Source organism: Notolepis coatsorum (genome assembly GCF_963971535.1).
Source record: "Notolepis coatsorum genome assembly, contig: SCAFFOLD_514, whole genome shotgun sequence".
NCBI classification, from domain to species: domain Eukaryota; kingdom Metazoa; phylum Chordata; class Actinopteri; order Aulopiformes; family Paralepididae; genus Notolepis; species Notolepis coatsorum.
In genome coordinates this window covers 1-18,591 of record NW_028172006.1, presented here as the reverse complement: position 1 = coordinate 18,591, position 18,591 = coordinate 1, and the positions used below count along the sequence as shown (strand labels likewise).

Here is an 18,591-nt window from a genome sequence, read left to right as displayed (position 1 = left end):
AGTCCCGGTCACGCCCAGTCAAATGGGCAAGCAGAAAGAACAGTACAGACTATCAAAAATATGCTGAAGAAATCAGAAGGAAGTAATGGCGACCCCTACATATCGCTATTGGAGTATCGCAACACACCGCTGGAAGGTGTAAGACTATCACCGGCACAGTTGCTCATGGGACGGCGGCTGAAAGGAAAACTGCCTGCCTCGACATCACTGCTCACTCCAGAAGGAACTACATACGTGCGTAGCCAGTTGAGTGACAAACAGGAGAAACAAAAACTCTACTTCGACAGGCAAACAAAAAGACTGCCTGACCTACAAGCAGGAGAAAACGTCAGGGTTCAAAGAGGTGAAACATGGCAGCCGGCCGTGGTCCTGCACAAACATGACCAACCGCGTTCATATGTGGTTCGCACACCGGATGGGAGACAGTACAGGAGAAACAGAAAATACCTGAGACAAACGGAGGAGAGAACTTTTCCATCTACAAATGAACAGGATGCTTACCAGAACGTGTACTGTGACACGAGAGAAAATCTGGCAACACGCACACGTTCAGCAGAGAACACAGGTGTTGCAGACCAAACAGAGACACATGATGAACAATCTGAAACGCAGCCGTATCAGACTAGGTCTGGTAGACCAGTTAAACTACCTCTTAGATACAGAGAGTAACTGGAGTGTTTTCATATGCATGTTGTTGGAGTATTTTCATATTCAAGTTTTCGCATTAAGTGCTTTGCATTATGTCATGGTTCAAGTGGGTTTAAGTTACAGGATCCTTTAAAGTGAAAGTTGTCTGTGACTAACATTGTTATTTCATTTACAGCAGGTGGATGCTCTGAGTAAACATTTAAGTTGGGAAATGTTTGTTAAGTTTGTTTTTGGGAAATAGGACATGTTAGCAAGAGTTCAAGCTAAACAAAGGTAGAATACTAAGTTCTGTTTGAAAAAAAAAAATATGTTAAAGAGAAGGATGTGATGTATTAGGTTCGGGTTTGAACCTCTTTGATTGCCGTTGTTATTGTGACGTCACCAGGAAGGCGACACACACAAGGAACGTGACAGACGTGAGCGACATGAATGGATGCAGATACGAACGAGTCAATAAAGGAATCTTATTGAACCTCGGGTTAAGCCTCGTCAATATAACAGTAGTGAAAGTGTTAACCCTATGTAGTGTGGTAGTGAAATTGTTAACCCTATGTAGTGTGGTAGTGAAAGTGTTAACTGACTGACTGATTTTCAGGACTCGTGACTCGACTTGGACTCGAGCATCGACTGCGTTCGGACTCGGAAGGTGCAGACTCTGACTCTGACTTGTTAATCGATAAATACAGTTATTTATAGTTTATATTTTTTTGTAATAGGCCCTAATCATTTGGCATATACGATATGTGCATTTATTTGGCTATTGTGACACAAAGTAAATAAACTCCCTTTGAAACGGTGACAAGCTGGGTCTCACTGCGTGTACAATCGATGGGGGGCGACAGTGGCTCAGGAGGTAGAGCAGTCGTCTGGCAATCCGGAGGTTCCCGGTTCGATTCCAGCTCCTCCCGGGCAGCATGTCGATGTGTCCTTGAGCAAGACACTTAACCCCTAATTGCTCCCGATGAGCAGGTTGGCACCTTGCATGGTTGCCTCCGCCGTCGGTGAGTGAATGTGTGAGTGAATGTGTGAGTGAATGGGTAAAATGTGAGGAACAAATTGTAAAGCGCTTAAAATGCAGTGCTATCTGGCTCTAAATTGACAGTACACCATAGCAGATTATTTGAGCATGGTGACTGATCAACAACTAAAAAGAACCTTGACAAAATACAGACTGAGTGAGCACAGCCTCGCTGTTGAAAAGGGGAGGCACAGGAAAACCTGGCTTCCTGCAGAGCAAAGGCTGTGCTGCCATTGCACCCTCAGTGAGCCTGAAACTGAGTGGCACTTCCTCACCAAATGTGAAAAATATAAATAATAGAAACGCATTTAAAAAAAAATTAATTAATAAAAAAAGGCTTTCTCGCACTACGAGATACAGAAAAAACGACCAGTCCTACTAGGGGAGGACTCAACAAGCTGTGAGCTAGCAGCAGCATATGTTGCTGCCTGCCACAAACTGAGGGACAGTGAGTGACAGTCACCTGACATGTTTACGCCGTAATACTTGATGTTTTATTTTACGATGATATTTTGTATGTACTTATATCTGTTTGTAATCCATGTTTATGTTTAATATTGCTTTGGCAACATGTAGAAGTACGTCATGCCAATAAAGCCATTTGAATTGAATTGAATTGAATTGAGAGAGAGAGAGAGAGAGAGAGAGAGAGAGAGAGAGAGAGAGAGAGAGAGAGAGAGAGAGAGAGAGAGGAGAGAGAGAGAGAGAGAGAGAGAGAGAGTGCTTTTGTTTGTGTTTTCCAATAGGTGATGTAGTTTTGTTTTAGCTGTGTAGTAATTTGATTTATTCTGATTGGTGACGTGTTCTGTTCCTGAGGTGTGTTAAGAGAGCAGGTTTGTGGACTCAGCCTCAGGACCAGCTGGGTAAGGGGGTTCCTGATGCTCCTATGCTCTTGGCACTGCAGGGCTTGATAATGGTACGAGAGGGGGTCACTTCGTTTTAGGTGTGTCCAAAAGTTAATTGCTCTTTATTTGTATTTTTAGTATTAGTGGGTAACAGCCTAATTTTGCCCTGCATGCATTGTTTGTAGTTTTCTCTCTCTCTCTCTCTCCTGCCCTATATTCAGCCCACACCCTCCCTCCTCTGCAGTCTAAAGTCTTCAACACACACACACACACACACGCACGCACACACACACACACACACACACACACACACACACACACACACACACACACACACACACACACACACACACACACACACACACACACACACACACACACACACACACACACACACACACACACACACACACACACACACACACACACACACACACACACACCAACTAGCCTATATAATGGTGGCCCCACTGGCATTTATTGACTTTCTTGAGCGAGGGCCGTCTCTGTGCTGCAGTGGAGGGCTTCACAGACGCAGCTAGTGTGGTGAGTGAAGGACCCGTCTCTGGGGGTCGAACGTGACCTCCACGTGACCTCCACGCTCCGTGTCCACAGGGTCAAACGCAACCTCCCCCACGCTCCGTCTCCACTAGGATCGGGTACCATTCACATTTACACCGGTACTGGTACCTGTGAATCGATACCGGGTACCCGATGGTAGCTTTTTTCAGTACTTTAGTCTCTAAAAATGTTATCTACCTACCTCAGTTTAAAAAAAATTGTCCAAACTTCTAATTATTTATTATGATTATTATTTATTCAGAACAATTTGTTAATATATATATATAATATTGCAGCGAGCGTTGTCTGCACCTAGCTTTATAAAGTGTAACCACACCGTTTTCGGCTTGTTGAATCGAGTCACATCCTAGGTAAGCATGTATTGTGCGCGTGAACGTCGACGTGAACGTGTGGCACACTCCATAGGTTTCGTTTTGCGGTAAACTAAATGTTGACATCATCGGATTTAAAAAAAATTATATGTTTAATCTTTTTTTTCATTACCGAAATGTGGCACCGGTGGATCTCACGTGATACTCCGGTAGTACCGACGTGATTCGGTCGATACCCTTAAAAGTACCAGATTCGGTACCCATCCCTAGTCTCCACATAGTCCAACACCACCTCCACGCTCCAGCTCTCCATGACCATCACCCTGGGTTCATCTGAAGTTATCAAAAATACGAAGTGAGATGGCATTAGTATGGGCGTGGAAATCGCAACCGCATCTAATTTAATAATTGTTATTGTATTCATTGATGTGAATCAACATTCATGTTGAATCTATTTAATTGTTTCGTAAAACCTGACAAGTAAACCGATACCTTTTTGGCGTAATGTATTAACGTTACGGGAATTATTGGCGAGGAAAACATCCCCGGCATGTTTTTGTATTTTAATGAATCGAATCGAACCGCGATCCAAGATGTGCGATTTTCTTTTGACACAATTTGATCTCAATTGAACTGTTGTATTTGGTCATTAGCATCCCATGGATACATTCCTTGGATAGTTTCTTGCTTGTGTGTATGTGTCTGTACAGTATGCGTACGGTATGTATGTACAGTATGTGTACAGTATGTATGTACAGTGTATGTATACAGTATGTGTACAGTATGTAGATTTGTTTATTCAAGTCATAAGCTTGTTCAGTTGTCAAAATGTAAATAAAAACGTACACTGAAAAGTTACAGTATGTAGATTTGTTTATTTGTATGACAAAGTCAGTCAACCCTTGCAATCAGTTTAATTTAATGAATTGCAAACAGCATTGATATTACGTAAAAGCAAACTGGCAATAGAAAAGATAATAATAAAAATAATCTAGTTTTTTAACCTATTAAAAATATATATATATATAGTGGAGGTTAAAATAAGAATATGACTTGGCCTGAAAAATAGTTCAGTCAGGAGATTTTCTTTGCTTTAATCCCTGTGTCTGTATGTACAGTATGTCTGTACTGTATGGTATATATGTACAGTATTTGTACAGTATGTACTGTATGGTATGTCTGTATGTACAGTATGTCTGTACTGTATGGTATATATGTACAGTATTTGTACAGTATGTACTGTATGGTATGTCTGTATGTACAGTATGTCTGTACTGTATGGTATATATGTACAGTATTTGTACAGTATGTACTGTATGGTATGTCTGTATGTACAGTATGTCTGTACTGTATGGTATATATGTACAGTATTTGTACAGTATGTACTGTATGGTATGTCTGTATGTACAGTATGTCTGTACTGTATGGTATATATGTACAGTATTTGTACAGTATGTACTGTATGGTATGTCTGTATGTACAGTATGTCTGTACTGTATGGTATATATGTACAGTATTTGTACAGTATGTCTGTACACCCTGTATTAACCCCTCGCTCTCCCCAGGCTGGATGCATCACAGGGCAGAGCAGTTTGGAGGGCGCGGCACACGGGACCCCTTCCCTCTGGACGGACTCGGCCGGGGACCATGGCCCCCCACGGGCCGCGCCTGGCCGCCACCTGCCAGGTGCGTTTCCATGGCAACACAAACACACCACCCGCAAGCGGATACGCCTGTCGGATCCCAGGGAGCCACAGCTCAATCTCCCCTTTTTAACGTTGTAATGCTTGTTCTTGTTCGATGAGAGGGAGTTATTTGGAACACATACTCAGTCTATATACATACTCTCTTGTCCTTTCCTGTCAGCCTTGGACTCTTTTCAGGTGAATAGATGGTAAAATGTATTAATTAGTGCTGTCAGGCGATTAAAATTTTTAATCTAATTAATTACAGGTTTTGTAATTAATTAATCTAATTAATCGCATTTTAATCGCATATTTATATTTCATATTCATATAAATATTTAAAATTCAAGGACATTACATTATTGTGGCAGGTGACTGATCAATTAAATACACCAAGAAGAATGCTTTAGAAATCAATTTTATTAAATAAATAAAATAAATAAAATGAAAACATACCTCTCAATAAGGTAACATTTGTTGCTGATACAGCTAACAGTTTACACTAAGCTACAGTATCCTCAAATCAGGGTCTACTGCAGGGTCTACTGCAGGATCTAGTGCAGGGTCTACTACAGGGTCTACTGTATGCATGACATCTATTCCTCAGCTTGTTTACATTGTCTGAGTGTAAGGCTGCCCTCTTCTTTTGGACTATGTGACCTGCAAGTGAAGAATGCTTTAGAAATCAATTCTATTAAATTGAATAAATAAATAAATAAAATGAATGAAAACATACCTCTCAATAAGGTAACATTTGTTGCCGATACAGCCAATAACAGTTTACACTAAGCTACAGTATCCTCAAAAATCAGGGTCTAGTGCAGGGTTTACTACAGGGTCTACTGTATGCATGACATCTATTCCTTGAGCCAATTGCTAAGACAAACAAGCTTCAGCTTGTTTACATTGGCTGTGTGTAAGGCTGCCCTCTTCTTTTGGACTATGTGACCTGCAAGTGAAGAATGCTTTAGAAATCAATTTTATTAAATTGAATAAAATAAAATGAATGAAAACATACCTCTCAATAAGGTAACATTTGTTGCTGATACAGCCAATAACAGTTTACACTAAGCTACAGTATCCTCAAAAATCAAAACAGCCCACAGCAAGCTAGTGTCTGGGGGCATGACTACAGGGTCTAGTACAGTGTCTACTACAGTGTCTGGGGGCATGACTACAGGGTCTAGTACAGTGTCTACTACAGTGTCTGGGGGCATGACTACAGGGTCTAGTACAGTGTCTACTACAGTGTCTGGGGGCATGACTACAGGGTCTACTACAGTGTCTGGGGGCATGACTACAGGGTCTACTACAGTTTCTGGGGGCATGACTACAGGGTCTACTACAGTGTCTGGGGGCATGACTACAGGGTCTACTACAGTGTCTGGGGGCATGACTACAGGGTCTACTACAGTGTCTGGGGGCATGACTACAGGGTCTACTACAGTTTCTGGGGGCATGACTACAGGGTCTACTACAGGGTCTGGGGCATGACTGCAGGGTCTAGTGCAGGGTCTAGTGCAGGGTCTACTGTATGCATGACAAATCTATTCCTTGAGCCAATTGCTAAGACAAACAAGCTTGTTTACATTGTCTGAGAGTAAGGCTGCCCTCTTCTTTTGGACTATGTGACCTGCAAGTGAAAATAGCCTCTCACATGGCACAGAGGTAGCAGGAGTAGCCAGATATTTGCGAGCAAGAGGAGACAGCTGTCCATAGGCTTTTGCGTGAGCTGCCCACCACTCCAGTGGACAGTCATTCATTCCGATGCTGGGCTCAGCTTTGTAGAGGTCTAATTGTCCTGACAGTACCCTGACTTCATCTGAATCAGAGTCTGAAGACAGCAGGAGGAGGGTCCTCTTCGCTGGTGGCTCGTCCTCTGTGGCTTGTGGAGCAGCTTTGTCTGCTTCTGGTCCTGGCAGCATCTCTTTAAGCCAGGTCCACACCTAATAAGAGGGACAATTAATTAGTTGCATAGGACTTTTCATGACAGCCTAAGGACTTAACACTGGTCTTCTCATTCACACACACACCTCATCCCTCTCGTCCTTTGGTACGCTCTTCAAGTCCTTGAATCGCGGGTCGAGGGCTGTAGCCAGCTTCAGCCATCTGTTGTTGAGGGTCGCTTTGCGTGCGTCCAGGTCCTTCGTGAAGCTGGCCTTGAACTTTACCATGTAGCCCGGATCCTCCTCGTTGAGGTCCATGATGCGGTTTAGGTGGCAGAGTGCGGGGAGCACCACAGAGCATGAGACGTAGGTTTCCCCTCCAAGGAGCTCAGTCACATACCTGCAGTGAAACAAGAGAGCGAGAGAGAAAGAGGTGAAGGTGTGTGTATGAGAGGGAGATAGGTGTGTGTATGGGGGAGAGAGGGGGGGTGAGGTGTGTGTATGGGAGAGAGATAGGTGTGTGTATGGGGGAGAGAGGGGGGGGGGTGAGGTGTGTGTATGGGAGAGAGAGGGGTGAGGTGTGTGTATGGGGGAGAGAGGGGGGGGGTGAGGTGTGTGTATGGGAGAGAGATATGTGTGTGTATGGGGGAGAGAGGGGGGGGTGAGGTGTGTGTATGGGAGAGATAGGTGTGTGTATGGGGGAGAGAGGGGGGGGTGAGGTGTGTGTATGGGAGAGAGATAGGTGTGTGTATGGGGGAGAGAGGGGGGGTGAGGTGTGTGTATGGGAGAGATAGGTGTGTGTATGGGGGAGAGAGGGGGGGGTGAGGTGTGTGTATGGGAGAGAGATAGGTGTGTGTATGGGGGAGATTGGGGGGTGAGGTGTGTGTATGGGAGAGAGAGAGTGGGGTGTGAGGTGTGTGTATGGGGGAGAGAGAGAGAGGAGGGGGGTGTATGGGGGGAGAGAGAGAGGGAGAGACACTTACCTGCAGGGCTCAAGTACAAGCTCCAGCTTCTTCAGTTTGTCACACTCTGTGGGGGTCAGCATGGACAGCTTGTGGTTCTGTTGGGCCAAAGTGGCAGTCACAGCCTCCTGGTTCCTCAGGTACCGTGAGATCATGGCCAGTGTCGAATTCCACCTTCCAATTCAATAAAATAACTATTAGTCCCACTGGGGGTTGTTAATGCAGCATGATGCAATTGTACAGAACACAAAGAAATAAACACACACACACACTAAATTTACCCTAAGCATACAACAGGTAGTTAAACAGTCTCACCTTGTGGATACATCTTGTATCATGGGCTCTTTTGCTTGTCCGAGGGCAGTCTGCTGCTGCTGCAGTTCTTCTGTACTGGCAGGGCTGTGCTTGAAGTGGCCTACAATCTTGCGGCACTTTGCCAGGGTGGTGTCAAGGCTTCTGTCCTCAAGGGAGACTGTGATGGTTCTTTGCAGCACGTGTGCAGCACATGGCATGTGCTGGAACGGCATATAGCGCGCTGCTGCTATCATATTACGGGCGGAATCAGTCCCAATAGATGTGACTTTATCTTTTATATTCCACTCCTCTATTACTGTGTTGAACTGTTCAGCACACGCATCGGCGAAATGGCGGCCCACAGTTTTGGTCACCGTTAATGCAAATGATTGCAGTTTCCACTCAGTATCGATCAAGTGCACTGTGACACCCAAATAATTATGATTGCCCACCGACGTCCAGTGATCACCCGTTAGGGCCATTGGGCCAGCCCGTGCCAACACTTCTTCCCTCGCCTCCCTCTCTGTGTCATACATGTTGTGGATCCTTTTCATCACTGTAGCTCTCGAGGGTAGCTTGTAATTTGGGTCAGACGACGCTATTCGAAATGACTCCGCTAAACCCTTATCTTCCACTATAGCTATTGGCCTACAATATTTTGCTATCCACTTCGCGACGCTGTTGGTTAGTTTGTCTGTGGTGGATTTACTCAACCGTTTGCCTAACGGTAATTCTCCAAGAGTGGTTTGACGAAGCGTGCGAGTTGCTCTGGAGCTAACGTTAGCTACACTGGAGCTGCTCGAACAACTTGCCTGGACATGTTTAGCGTTCATGTGATACGTTAGACTAGAGCAGCTTCGGTGATACGCAAATTCTTTTTGACATAAGCTACATATTACAATGGTCTTGTTTACTGTCCCATCTATATTCTTTTTGAAATTGAACTTGCCGTTCATAGGTCCCAGGAGTATCGCCTCGGGTGATGCTGACATCTTGTTCCAGCTGAGCTAATTCCTTTGTGTGTTTGTTTTGTTTGATAGACGACGCATGTGTGAAGTGACGATCAAGTAGGCTACGGGTCATTCAATGGGCCAAGTTTAATACGCCCAACTCAAGCGTGGATTTCAAAATAAAAGCGCACCGATTTGCCACTTGTCTAAAGTAAATATAGGTCGGCTGTAATTAATTTTGCGTCAATTTTCATAACGCGATAATTTGCTGTGTAATTAATTAATCTAATTAACGCGATAAACTGACAGCCCTAGTATTAATGTTATAATGGGAAGATGTGTTTTCTGACACTGTATTCTGAGTCTCTCTTCTCATCATCGGTCTCCTTTCATCCTTCTTTACCACAAGGTGTTCGTCTGGAATGAACCAACACCAGCTCCTCCCCCATCTACCTCCCGGTCACATGGGTGGTGGACTGAACCATCCCAGTAAGTTCTTTAACAACGGGTGAGTCCCGCGCATTGGGGAAATAGCTAGTTAGCGATAGAGTTAGGTCTCGGAGTCGGTAGTGTGCGGAAGACGTGCATGCTGGGTACTCGCTGTACATATTATACTACAACTCTGTAGATACATCTGATTAGCACTACACTCGGTAGTACCAATTTGTATATTTTGTACCCAGTTTAATCACCTGTACATTATATATTGCTGTTGCACTTTACGGCTACATTTTCACTCTGGTTTAGGGGTGTAAAGATACACGTATCCGTACTGAACCGTTTCAGTGTGTACCGTACCGTAACGAACGGCTGTGTACTGAACGAATACAATGGTATGTTAACCACTAACGACCGCCCACCCTGGGCTGTTTTTTTTCACAATCTAATATAATTATTAGTGCTGTCAGGCGATTAAACAAATTAATCGCATTTTAATCGCATAACCATTTTAGGCCTGATATTCTATAATCATATTTCAAATTGCATGTGTCCGGCTGGCAGAATTCAGTACTGTATCTACAAAACCTTGTTTAATCATCTTCCATTTATTAATTTGCTTAGATTTTTCAGGTCTGGTCAATTTTAGCATGGTGTTATTCAGTCAAAGATAAAAAAAAAATTTAATTGATATTCTCCTTTGGTTCATTACAATTGACTCAAGCCTAGTAACAGACACACTAGTATTTCTGACACTGGGAATAGATTCCCTGAGATCCATAAATGTCCCTAGAATCAGATACCAAGAACATGCAAATGGACCATACTAAAAAAAGTCTGTAAATGTGTATTCTACGTTCTTATGGAATGAATGAGATTAAAAAAAATGTTATTTTTTTTTAATACATTGAGTAATTTTTTATAACGCAATCATTTGCTGTGTAATTAATTAATCTAATTAACGTGATAAACTGACAGCCCTATAACATTACATTACATTATATTATACATATTATTTATATTATTCAAATTGAACTCAAACTGATGTAACGTGCCTGCGTCGCCATCTTGTGGTGGTTTCTTGAATCACTCATGCACAGAGCTGGACTAGGCTTCTCGTGTATTGGGACGCTTTCTGAGCTGAGCTGACTTCACTGTGTTCTTGCTGAGTAATGTAAGTTAGTACTCAATCCATTGTATATTTTGATAATTGTTTGTTCTTAATCAATCAGGCTCTGTGCAACCCCATTGGGTTTGACTTGAGCAGCCTGTGGTAATTAGTCCAATCAGTCAGAGGCAAAGCTTGTTTAAATACATTTGCCTGTGCACACATTTCTCTAAAACCTGAGCTGACTTCACTGTGTTCTTGCTGAGTAATGTAAGTTAGTACTCAATCCATTGTATATTTTGATAATTGTTTGTTCTTAATCAATCAGGCTCTGTGCAACCCCATTGGGTTTGACTTGAGCAGCCTGTGGTAATTAGTCCAATCAGTCAGAGGCAAAGCTTGTTTAAATACATTTGCCTGTGCACACATTTCTCTAAAACCTGAGCTGACTTCACTGTGTTCTTGCTGAGTAATGTAAGTTAGTACTCAATCCATTGTATATTTTGATAATTGTTTGTTCTTAATCAATCAGGCTCTGTGCAACCCCATTGGGTTTGACTTGAGCAGCCTGTGGTAATTAGTCCAATCAGTCAGAGGCAAAGCTTGTTTAATTAGTCCAATCAGTCAGAGGCAAAGCTTGTTTAAATACATTTGCCTGTGCACACATTTCTCTAAAACCTGAGCTGACTTCACTGTGTTCTTGCTGAGTAATGTAAGTTAGTACTCAATCCATTGTATATTTTGATAATTGTTTGTTCTTAATCAATCAGGCTCTGTGCAACCCCATTGGGTTTGACTTGAGCAGCCTGTGGTAATTAGTCCAATCAGTCAGAGGCAAAGCTTGTTTAATTAGTCCAATCAGTCAGAGGCAAAGCTTGTTTAAATACATTTGCCTGTGCACACATTTCTCTAAAACCTGAGCTGACTTCACTGTGTTCTTGCTGAGTAATGTAAGTTAGTACTCAATCCATTGTATATTTTGATAATTGTTTGTTCTTAATCAATCAGGCTCTCTGCAACCCCATTGGGTTTGACTTGAGCAGCCTGTGGTAATTAGTCCAATCAGTCAGAGACTAGCCCCCTACAGGTGTGGGACAATATTCAATAGGGATTTAAGTGTAGTCTATCCAAGCGCCAGCAGAGCGCCGGCGACCGACTAAGACAGAAAGACTTGGAGTTTTCCTCCTGGAGTTATCCGAGGAGGCAACCGAGTGCACTAGAGTATCTACTGCCCCTCACCTGCCCTCCTCTAGCAGGCCACTCCTTTGTACCTGCATTTTCTGGTCTTGCCTTGTTAGCTTGTCAACTTACTCGACCCACTGGTTTTAGCTCATTAGCTAAACCTTCAATCGGCTTCATACACATAGCCTTTAGCAGTTGATCCATAGTACTTCGTATCTTTATTTGTTCCTGCTCTACCTGGTGTAAGCATGGCTATGTGTTCTGTCTGTCCCTCTCTCCTAGAAAGGTTAACTCTGTTAGAGAGTCGTGTCCTTGAACTTGAGTCAGGAAAACAGTCAGCTTTAGACGTCTTGGACACTACAGGCTTTTCTGAGGAGCCTCTAGCGGGGTCTTCTCGTCTGGAGAGTCCCAGACATAGTGCTCAGGACAAGGCCTTTGCGCCCACTACGAAGCGGCAGTGTAACCGCCCGGCCTCGGCCTCAACAGCACCTGCTCCGCAACATGATTTTACACGTGTTGCGGGTTCCGGTCCCAGTACGCAGCCGGTTCCACTGCAACCCCGTCGTTCCGTCCTTGTGATTGGCGACTCCATCACCCGGCATATTTTGCTAGACAAGCCAGCCGAGATCAAATGTTATGGGGGAGCCAGAGCTACCGACATTGAAGCCAACCTGAGATTTCTGGCGAATAGCATAGTCAAGGCAAAAGGTAACCCACGTATCACACCCACTGAAGATAAATTCGACCATATTGTTATACACGTCGGAAATAATGACTGTAGGATGAAAGTCTCTGAGGTCACAAAGATCAACATAGTTAGGCTTTCTGACCTCGCCAGAAAGATGAGTCGGCATCGAGTAATCTTCTCTGGCCCCCTGCCTGTAAACCGGCATGATGATGAGTTCGTGAGTAGGACAGCTTCTCTACACCGATGGCTGGAAAAATACTGTAAAGAACAGGGCTTAGGGTTCGTGGATAATTGGTCCTCTTTCTGGGGGCGCCCTGGCTTGCTGAGAAAGGACGGCGTGCATCCTAACATGCAAGGCGCCTCTCTCTTATCTCGCAATATAGACAAGATTATAGCTTCGGGCTGACAGCCACCCCACAAGCATGCCAGGGTGCAGGCTCTTAGCGAGCCTGCTAGTCATGCTAAACTGATGGACCCTGCCAATCCTTATACCTTTCTTGCTCGGTCCCTCCTCCACCAGGCTCCCCACTCCTCTCTTTCTATCTCTACCCCTAAACCTGTATACCCAATCAAAACTAGAATATCCCGTTACGCTCCGCTTTACCCAGCTCGTCCTTGTGCGATAAACCATGCCAACTTAATTGCGATTAAACCTACCCGCATGGCTGAAAACCGCGCTGCTAAGTATACAGAGAGTGTGAAGGTTGGCCTTATCAACATCCGCTCTCTGCCAACCAAAGCTCTTTTGGTAAATGAACTGATAACAGACCATAGTCTCGACCTATTTGGCCTCACTGAGACATGGCTTAAACCTAATGATTTTCTGCCCTTAAACGAGGCCTCACCCCCTAATTTTAGTAGCTCCCACATCGCACGCACCTCCAAGAAAGGAGGCGGAGTTGCTCTAATTTATGACTCTAAGCACAACTTTACATCCGACGCAAACTGTAAGTTTTCCTCGTTTGAGGTGCTCCTGTTGCATCCCTCTCCACCCAACAGAAAGTGTGGCGGTCTGATTCCTACCTCCACTGCATCCTTTGTAATGGCTGTCCTATACCGCCCCCCAGGCCCTTACACCCTCTTCCTAGATGAATTTTCAACTTTCATCTCTGAGCTTGTTATGCGCTCAGATAACATTTTAATTGTTGGTGATTTTAACATTCATTCCAATAAAACTCTAGATCCCCTAAATAAGGCTTTTACCGACATCATTGACTCTGTCGGTCTCATTCAAATCGTTGACCAACCCACTCACAGTGGTGGGAACACCCTTGACCTAGTCCTAGCCCGCGGTCTCACTGTGTCAAATTTGACCGTCTCCCCCTATGTTCCTGCTCTCTCAGACCACTACCTCATCAAATTTCAAATTGATCTGACGGTTTCTCGCCCAGACAGTGTAGAATCCTACATGAGCCGTCGTATTAACGCCTCAACTGTCCCAATTCTAGTTAACTGCCTACCAGACACCCTCTCTCCCTTCCTCTCTTACTCTGGCCCCCTTGATCTCTTTACAGACAAACTTAATGCCGCCCTTCGTAGCACCCTCGACATTGTCGCTCCCCTTAAACCTAAAATTAAACGTGCTCCGCAAAAACTAACTCCCTGGTTTACGGAGGAAACGCGCTCCTTTAAAAAGGCTTGTCGCAAACTTGAACATAAATGGCGTTCGACCAAACTCGAAGTATTCCGCCTCGCCTGGAATGATAGTTTACGTAACTACAAAAAGGCACTCTCACTTGCCAAAACCTCTTATTTTTCCAGGCTCATAAATGAAAACAAAAACAACTCAAAGTTTCTGTTTGACACAGTTGCAAAACTTACGCAGAAACAACCAAGTGCCCTAAACCATGCGTTCTCGGCTAACGAATTCATGACATTTTTTACGAAGAAAATTGACCTCATTAGAGATGAAATTGTTGCTTTACTCAACAATCAGAGTCCCTCCCAACCTTTGATGGGCATTCCCCCTGACTTTGATTCCAGTCATACGCTATGCTGCCTTGAAAACGTCTCACTTAGTGCCCTCTCTAAACTGGTTGGCGCGGCTAAACCTTCAACCTGTCTGTTTGACCCTCTCCCAGCAACTCTCATCAAAAAACTCTTCCCAACTCTAGGCCCTGCCCTACTCAATATCTTCAACACCTCTTTGTCTACTGGCGTGGTGCCCCTGGCCTTTAAATCAGCCGTCATTAAACCATTACTTAAAAAACCGAACCTCGACCCTCTAATCTTGAAAAATTACAGACCTATCTCCAATCTCCCATTCCTATCCAAAGTGTTAGAACGGATCGTCGCAACGCAACTTACTGACCATTTATCAAACAATAATCTTAATGAATCATTTCAATCTGGCTTTAGAGCCTTACACTCCACCGAAACGGCGGTTACCAAAGTCACAAATGACTTACTGCTCTCTCTTGACTCAAACCTCACCTCTGTGCTCTTATTACTTGATCTCAGTGCAGCCTTTGACACTATCGATCACTCGATTCTTCTAGGTCGGCTTGAGAACCATGTTGGCATTCGGGGTCTCGCACTAGCTTGGTTTAAATCCTATTTAACTGATAGAACACACTGCGTGGTCTATAATGATTTAACATCTGAGACCCTCCCAGTGCAATGTGGTGTCCCACAAGGCTCTGTCCTGGGCCCTTTGCTATTTTCGATTTACATGCTACCCCTCGGCGATATCATACGCAAATTTGGCATAAACTTTCATTTTTACGCTGATGACACCCAATTATATATACCTATTAAGCCAAATGATTCCTCCCAACTACAAAACCTTGAGGCCTGCTTGCTTGCCGTCAAAAAATGGATGTCGCAAAACTTTCTACTCCTTAATGCAGATAAAACTGAGATGTTAATTGTTGGCCCCCCAAACCACAGAGGCCTGTTTCAGGACATCTCCCTCAACTTTGATACCTGTCATGTATCCCAGAGCTCCACCATAAAAAACCTCGGAGTCATTTTTGATTCCTCCCTCTCATTTAATGCACATATAAAAAACGTCACCAAAATTGCATTCTTCCATCTTCGTAATATCGCAAAAATACGCCCCATTTTAACTCTGGCTGATGCTGAAACCCTGATTCATGCTTTTGTCTCATCACGTCTGGACTACTGTAATGCACTTTTTTCAGGCTTACCTAATTCAAGCATCAAAAATCTTCAACTCGTGCAAAATGCGGCTGCACGGATACTAACTAGAACTAGAAAATTTGATCACATCACACCAGTTTTGTCCGCCCTACATTGGCTTCCTATCCAAGCCCGCTCTGACTTTAAAGTGCTACTCCTCACCTACAAAATTTTAAATGGGCTTGCACCGCTCTATCTATCTGATCTCATCTCCCGATACTCGCCCGCTCGTGCTCTGCGCTCACAAAATGCGGGGCTTCTATCGACCCCTAGGGTTAAAAAGAAATCCGCCGGCCACAGAGCCTTTGTCTACCGCGCTCCCTACCTGTGAAACAAATTACCTGCCGTCATCAGGGGCGCCTGCTCTGTCGAAGCTTTTAAATCCCTGCTTAAGACTCATCTTTTCTCTCTCTCCTTCAACCTACCTTGATCTCACCTGGTCGGGGACTGACCTTTAGATTAATCTGTGTAGTTTAGTTATGGTACAGGGTACTACATGGTACCACTGGGTAGTTTACTATAGGGTAGTTTAGTTAGGGTACAGGGTACTACATGGTACCACAGAGTACTACTTGGTACTGCATGGCATTACAGGGTACTACATGGCTTACACAGCTCTACATGGCACTACATGGAACTACAAGGCACCACAGGGTACTACATGGCACTACAGGGTACTACAGGATACTACGGGGTACTACATGGCACTATGGGGTACTATAGGGTACTACATGGCACTACGGGGTACTACATGACACTACAGGGTACTACATGTCTGCTCCTTTGCAGCACCACAAACATGGGAACTCTCTAACTCTTCCCCCCCCCCCCCCCCCCCTCTCCCCCCCCCCCCCCCCCCCTCCCTCCCCCTTCTCTCTGAGTACCCGTCTCCTGGCGCTGACCAAGGTGATGGATGCCTCGGGGTCTTGGCCAAGCTTGTAGTGACTGCTCTACATGCACCTCCGAGGCATTGGATCAGTTATTCACCGCCGTCTGTCCGTGGTCCTGTCAACAGATTAACAGTCAACGCGGTTTCATTGCTGGGTTAAGTACTTCTATTCTATTCACATAATACGCTTACTTCATATATCTACTCCATTCACATATATGCCTACCACTTGTATCTATTGCTATGTCCGCCTACTACAATCTCATGAGCTGTCTAACGCCTGTCCCGTCTCCCTGTCTTCCTATGACCTGCTGTCCTGGAGTGTTGACCGGAGTGTTGGACGTCCCGTGACGAAGGCCGGGAGATTGCGACCCCCTCTGCGTGCCCCCCTGTCTTCGGAGGTCTCGTAGTGGTGACCGGAGTGCCGGATGTCCCGCGATGATGTCGGGGAGTTCGCGACCCTCTCTGCGCCACCCCCCTTCCCCCTGTCTCTGGCTGTCCCTGAGCAACGACCGGAGTGTTGAATGTCCCGTGACTAAGACGGGGAGGACGTGACCCTCTTGCGCTGCCCCTGTGCTTCAAATAGATCCGCTATCAACTCTATCTTTAATCTTTCAAAATGTTCAATTGCTATCGCTATTAGCTCTATCTTTAATTTTTCAAAATGTACAGTTGCTATTGCATGCACTCATCTGTGTTTCACCACACACATGAGTGCATGCTTACCAACTGTCCGTCTGCAACACTACTATCACCGACATCTAAGAAGGGAGATCCCCCCTTGAACGGCCCTTCTAAGATTTCTCTCCTCCACATTGCCTGTGGAGCTTTTTTTTCCCTATTGTTAGGTTTTAGTGAGTTTTTCCTTACCTTCGCGTGGGGTATGTCTGGGAGTGCTTGCATTCTTTCATTTATTTGCATTCATCTAAAAAATGTTTGGACCCTATGGTGTTCTTGTTCTGTTCTTGACTTATTGTTATGTTGTCTTCTTGACTTGTTTAAAGAAGACCTGTACGGCCCATGGGGACATTAACGTGTGTTGTCGGGCCCTATAAATACATTTGATTTGATTTGATTTGATTCTCCCCCGTGCTGCTTCAGTTCCGCACGGACCCCAAGAACCCCGTCACGGTCATCAGAGGGCTGGCCGGATCGCTACGACTCAGTACGTTTACATTCAGCTCAGACACAATGACCCCCCAAAAAACTGTATTGCATCAGGGGTTTTCAAACTTTTTCATTCCAGGACCCTATTTTATTTAGGATTTTGTTTTGGCGACCCCGCACTTAATGTATCGCATGATTTCAACGTGGAATTGAGGAATATCAAAATAAAAGCATGAATGAATGAATGAATGAATGAATGAATGAATGAATGAATGAATGAATGAATGAATGAATGAATGAATGAATGAATGAATGAAAACTTTATTAACAGATTGCAGAATGGGTACAGTACAGTACAGCTCAATACATACAATTGTTAAGGGGATGCAGACCAGAGAAAGACTTTCGTCTTGTTTACATCAGGGTCCCCCATTTTCAATTCATCGTAACATATATGACATACATGACATACAGATAGACAGTACTGCTACATCTATACATTTATGACATACCAGATTTGCAATTACAGTACTGTTTGTGATACAAAAAGAGTCCAGAAAGAAAAGAGTATATACATTAGGCGTAGAAACTGTACATTGGATTGGGTAGGTGGGGGTGGGGGGGGACTGTACATTGGAGGTGGTTGGGTGGGTGGGGGGGTTGGGTAGGAGTGGGGGGGGGGGGGGGGGGTTGGGTAGGAGGGGTGGGTGGGGGACACTGTACAACTGTACAAACAACACTGTACATTGGATTATTGACAAGACCATACTTGGTAATTTACTGTACATTGGAGGGGGTTGTGTTCGGACATTTACAGGGGCCAGTTTCGAGTTGCAGTCTCCCTTAGGTGTTTTTTG

General features: G+C 44.4%; 1 protein-coding gene across 1 annotated transcript in view; it reads left to right on the top strand.

Moving 5' to 3' along the window:
- Nucleotides 1–17,792, top strand: part of LOC311248134 (dynein regulatory complex protein 11-like) — a gene marked incomplete at both ends in the record, with an annotated part of 148,328 nt that extends 130,536 nt beyond the window's left edge. Inside the window, 3 exons of the mRNA XM_084339076.1 lie at nucleotides 3,127–3,170; nucleotides 4,970–5,090; nucleotides 17,729–17,792. Coding sequence (XP_084195202.1) covers nucleotides 3,127–3,170; nucleotides 4,970–5,090; nucleotides 17,729–17,792 — 229 coding nt within the window. The remainder of the gene's footprint in view (nucleotides 1–3,126; nucleotides 3,171–4,969; nucleotides 5,091–17,728) is intronic.
- Nucleotides 17,793–18,591: the final 799 nt, after the last annotated feature.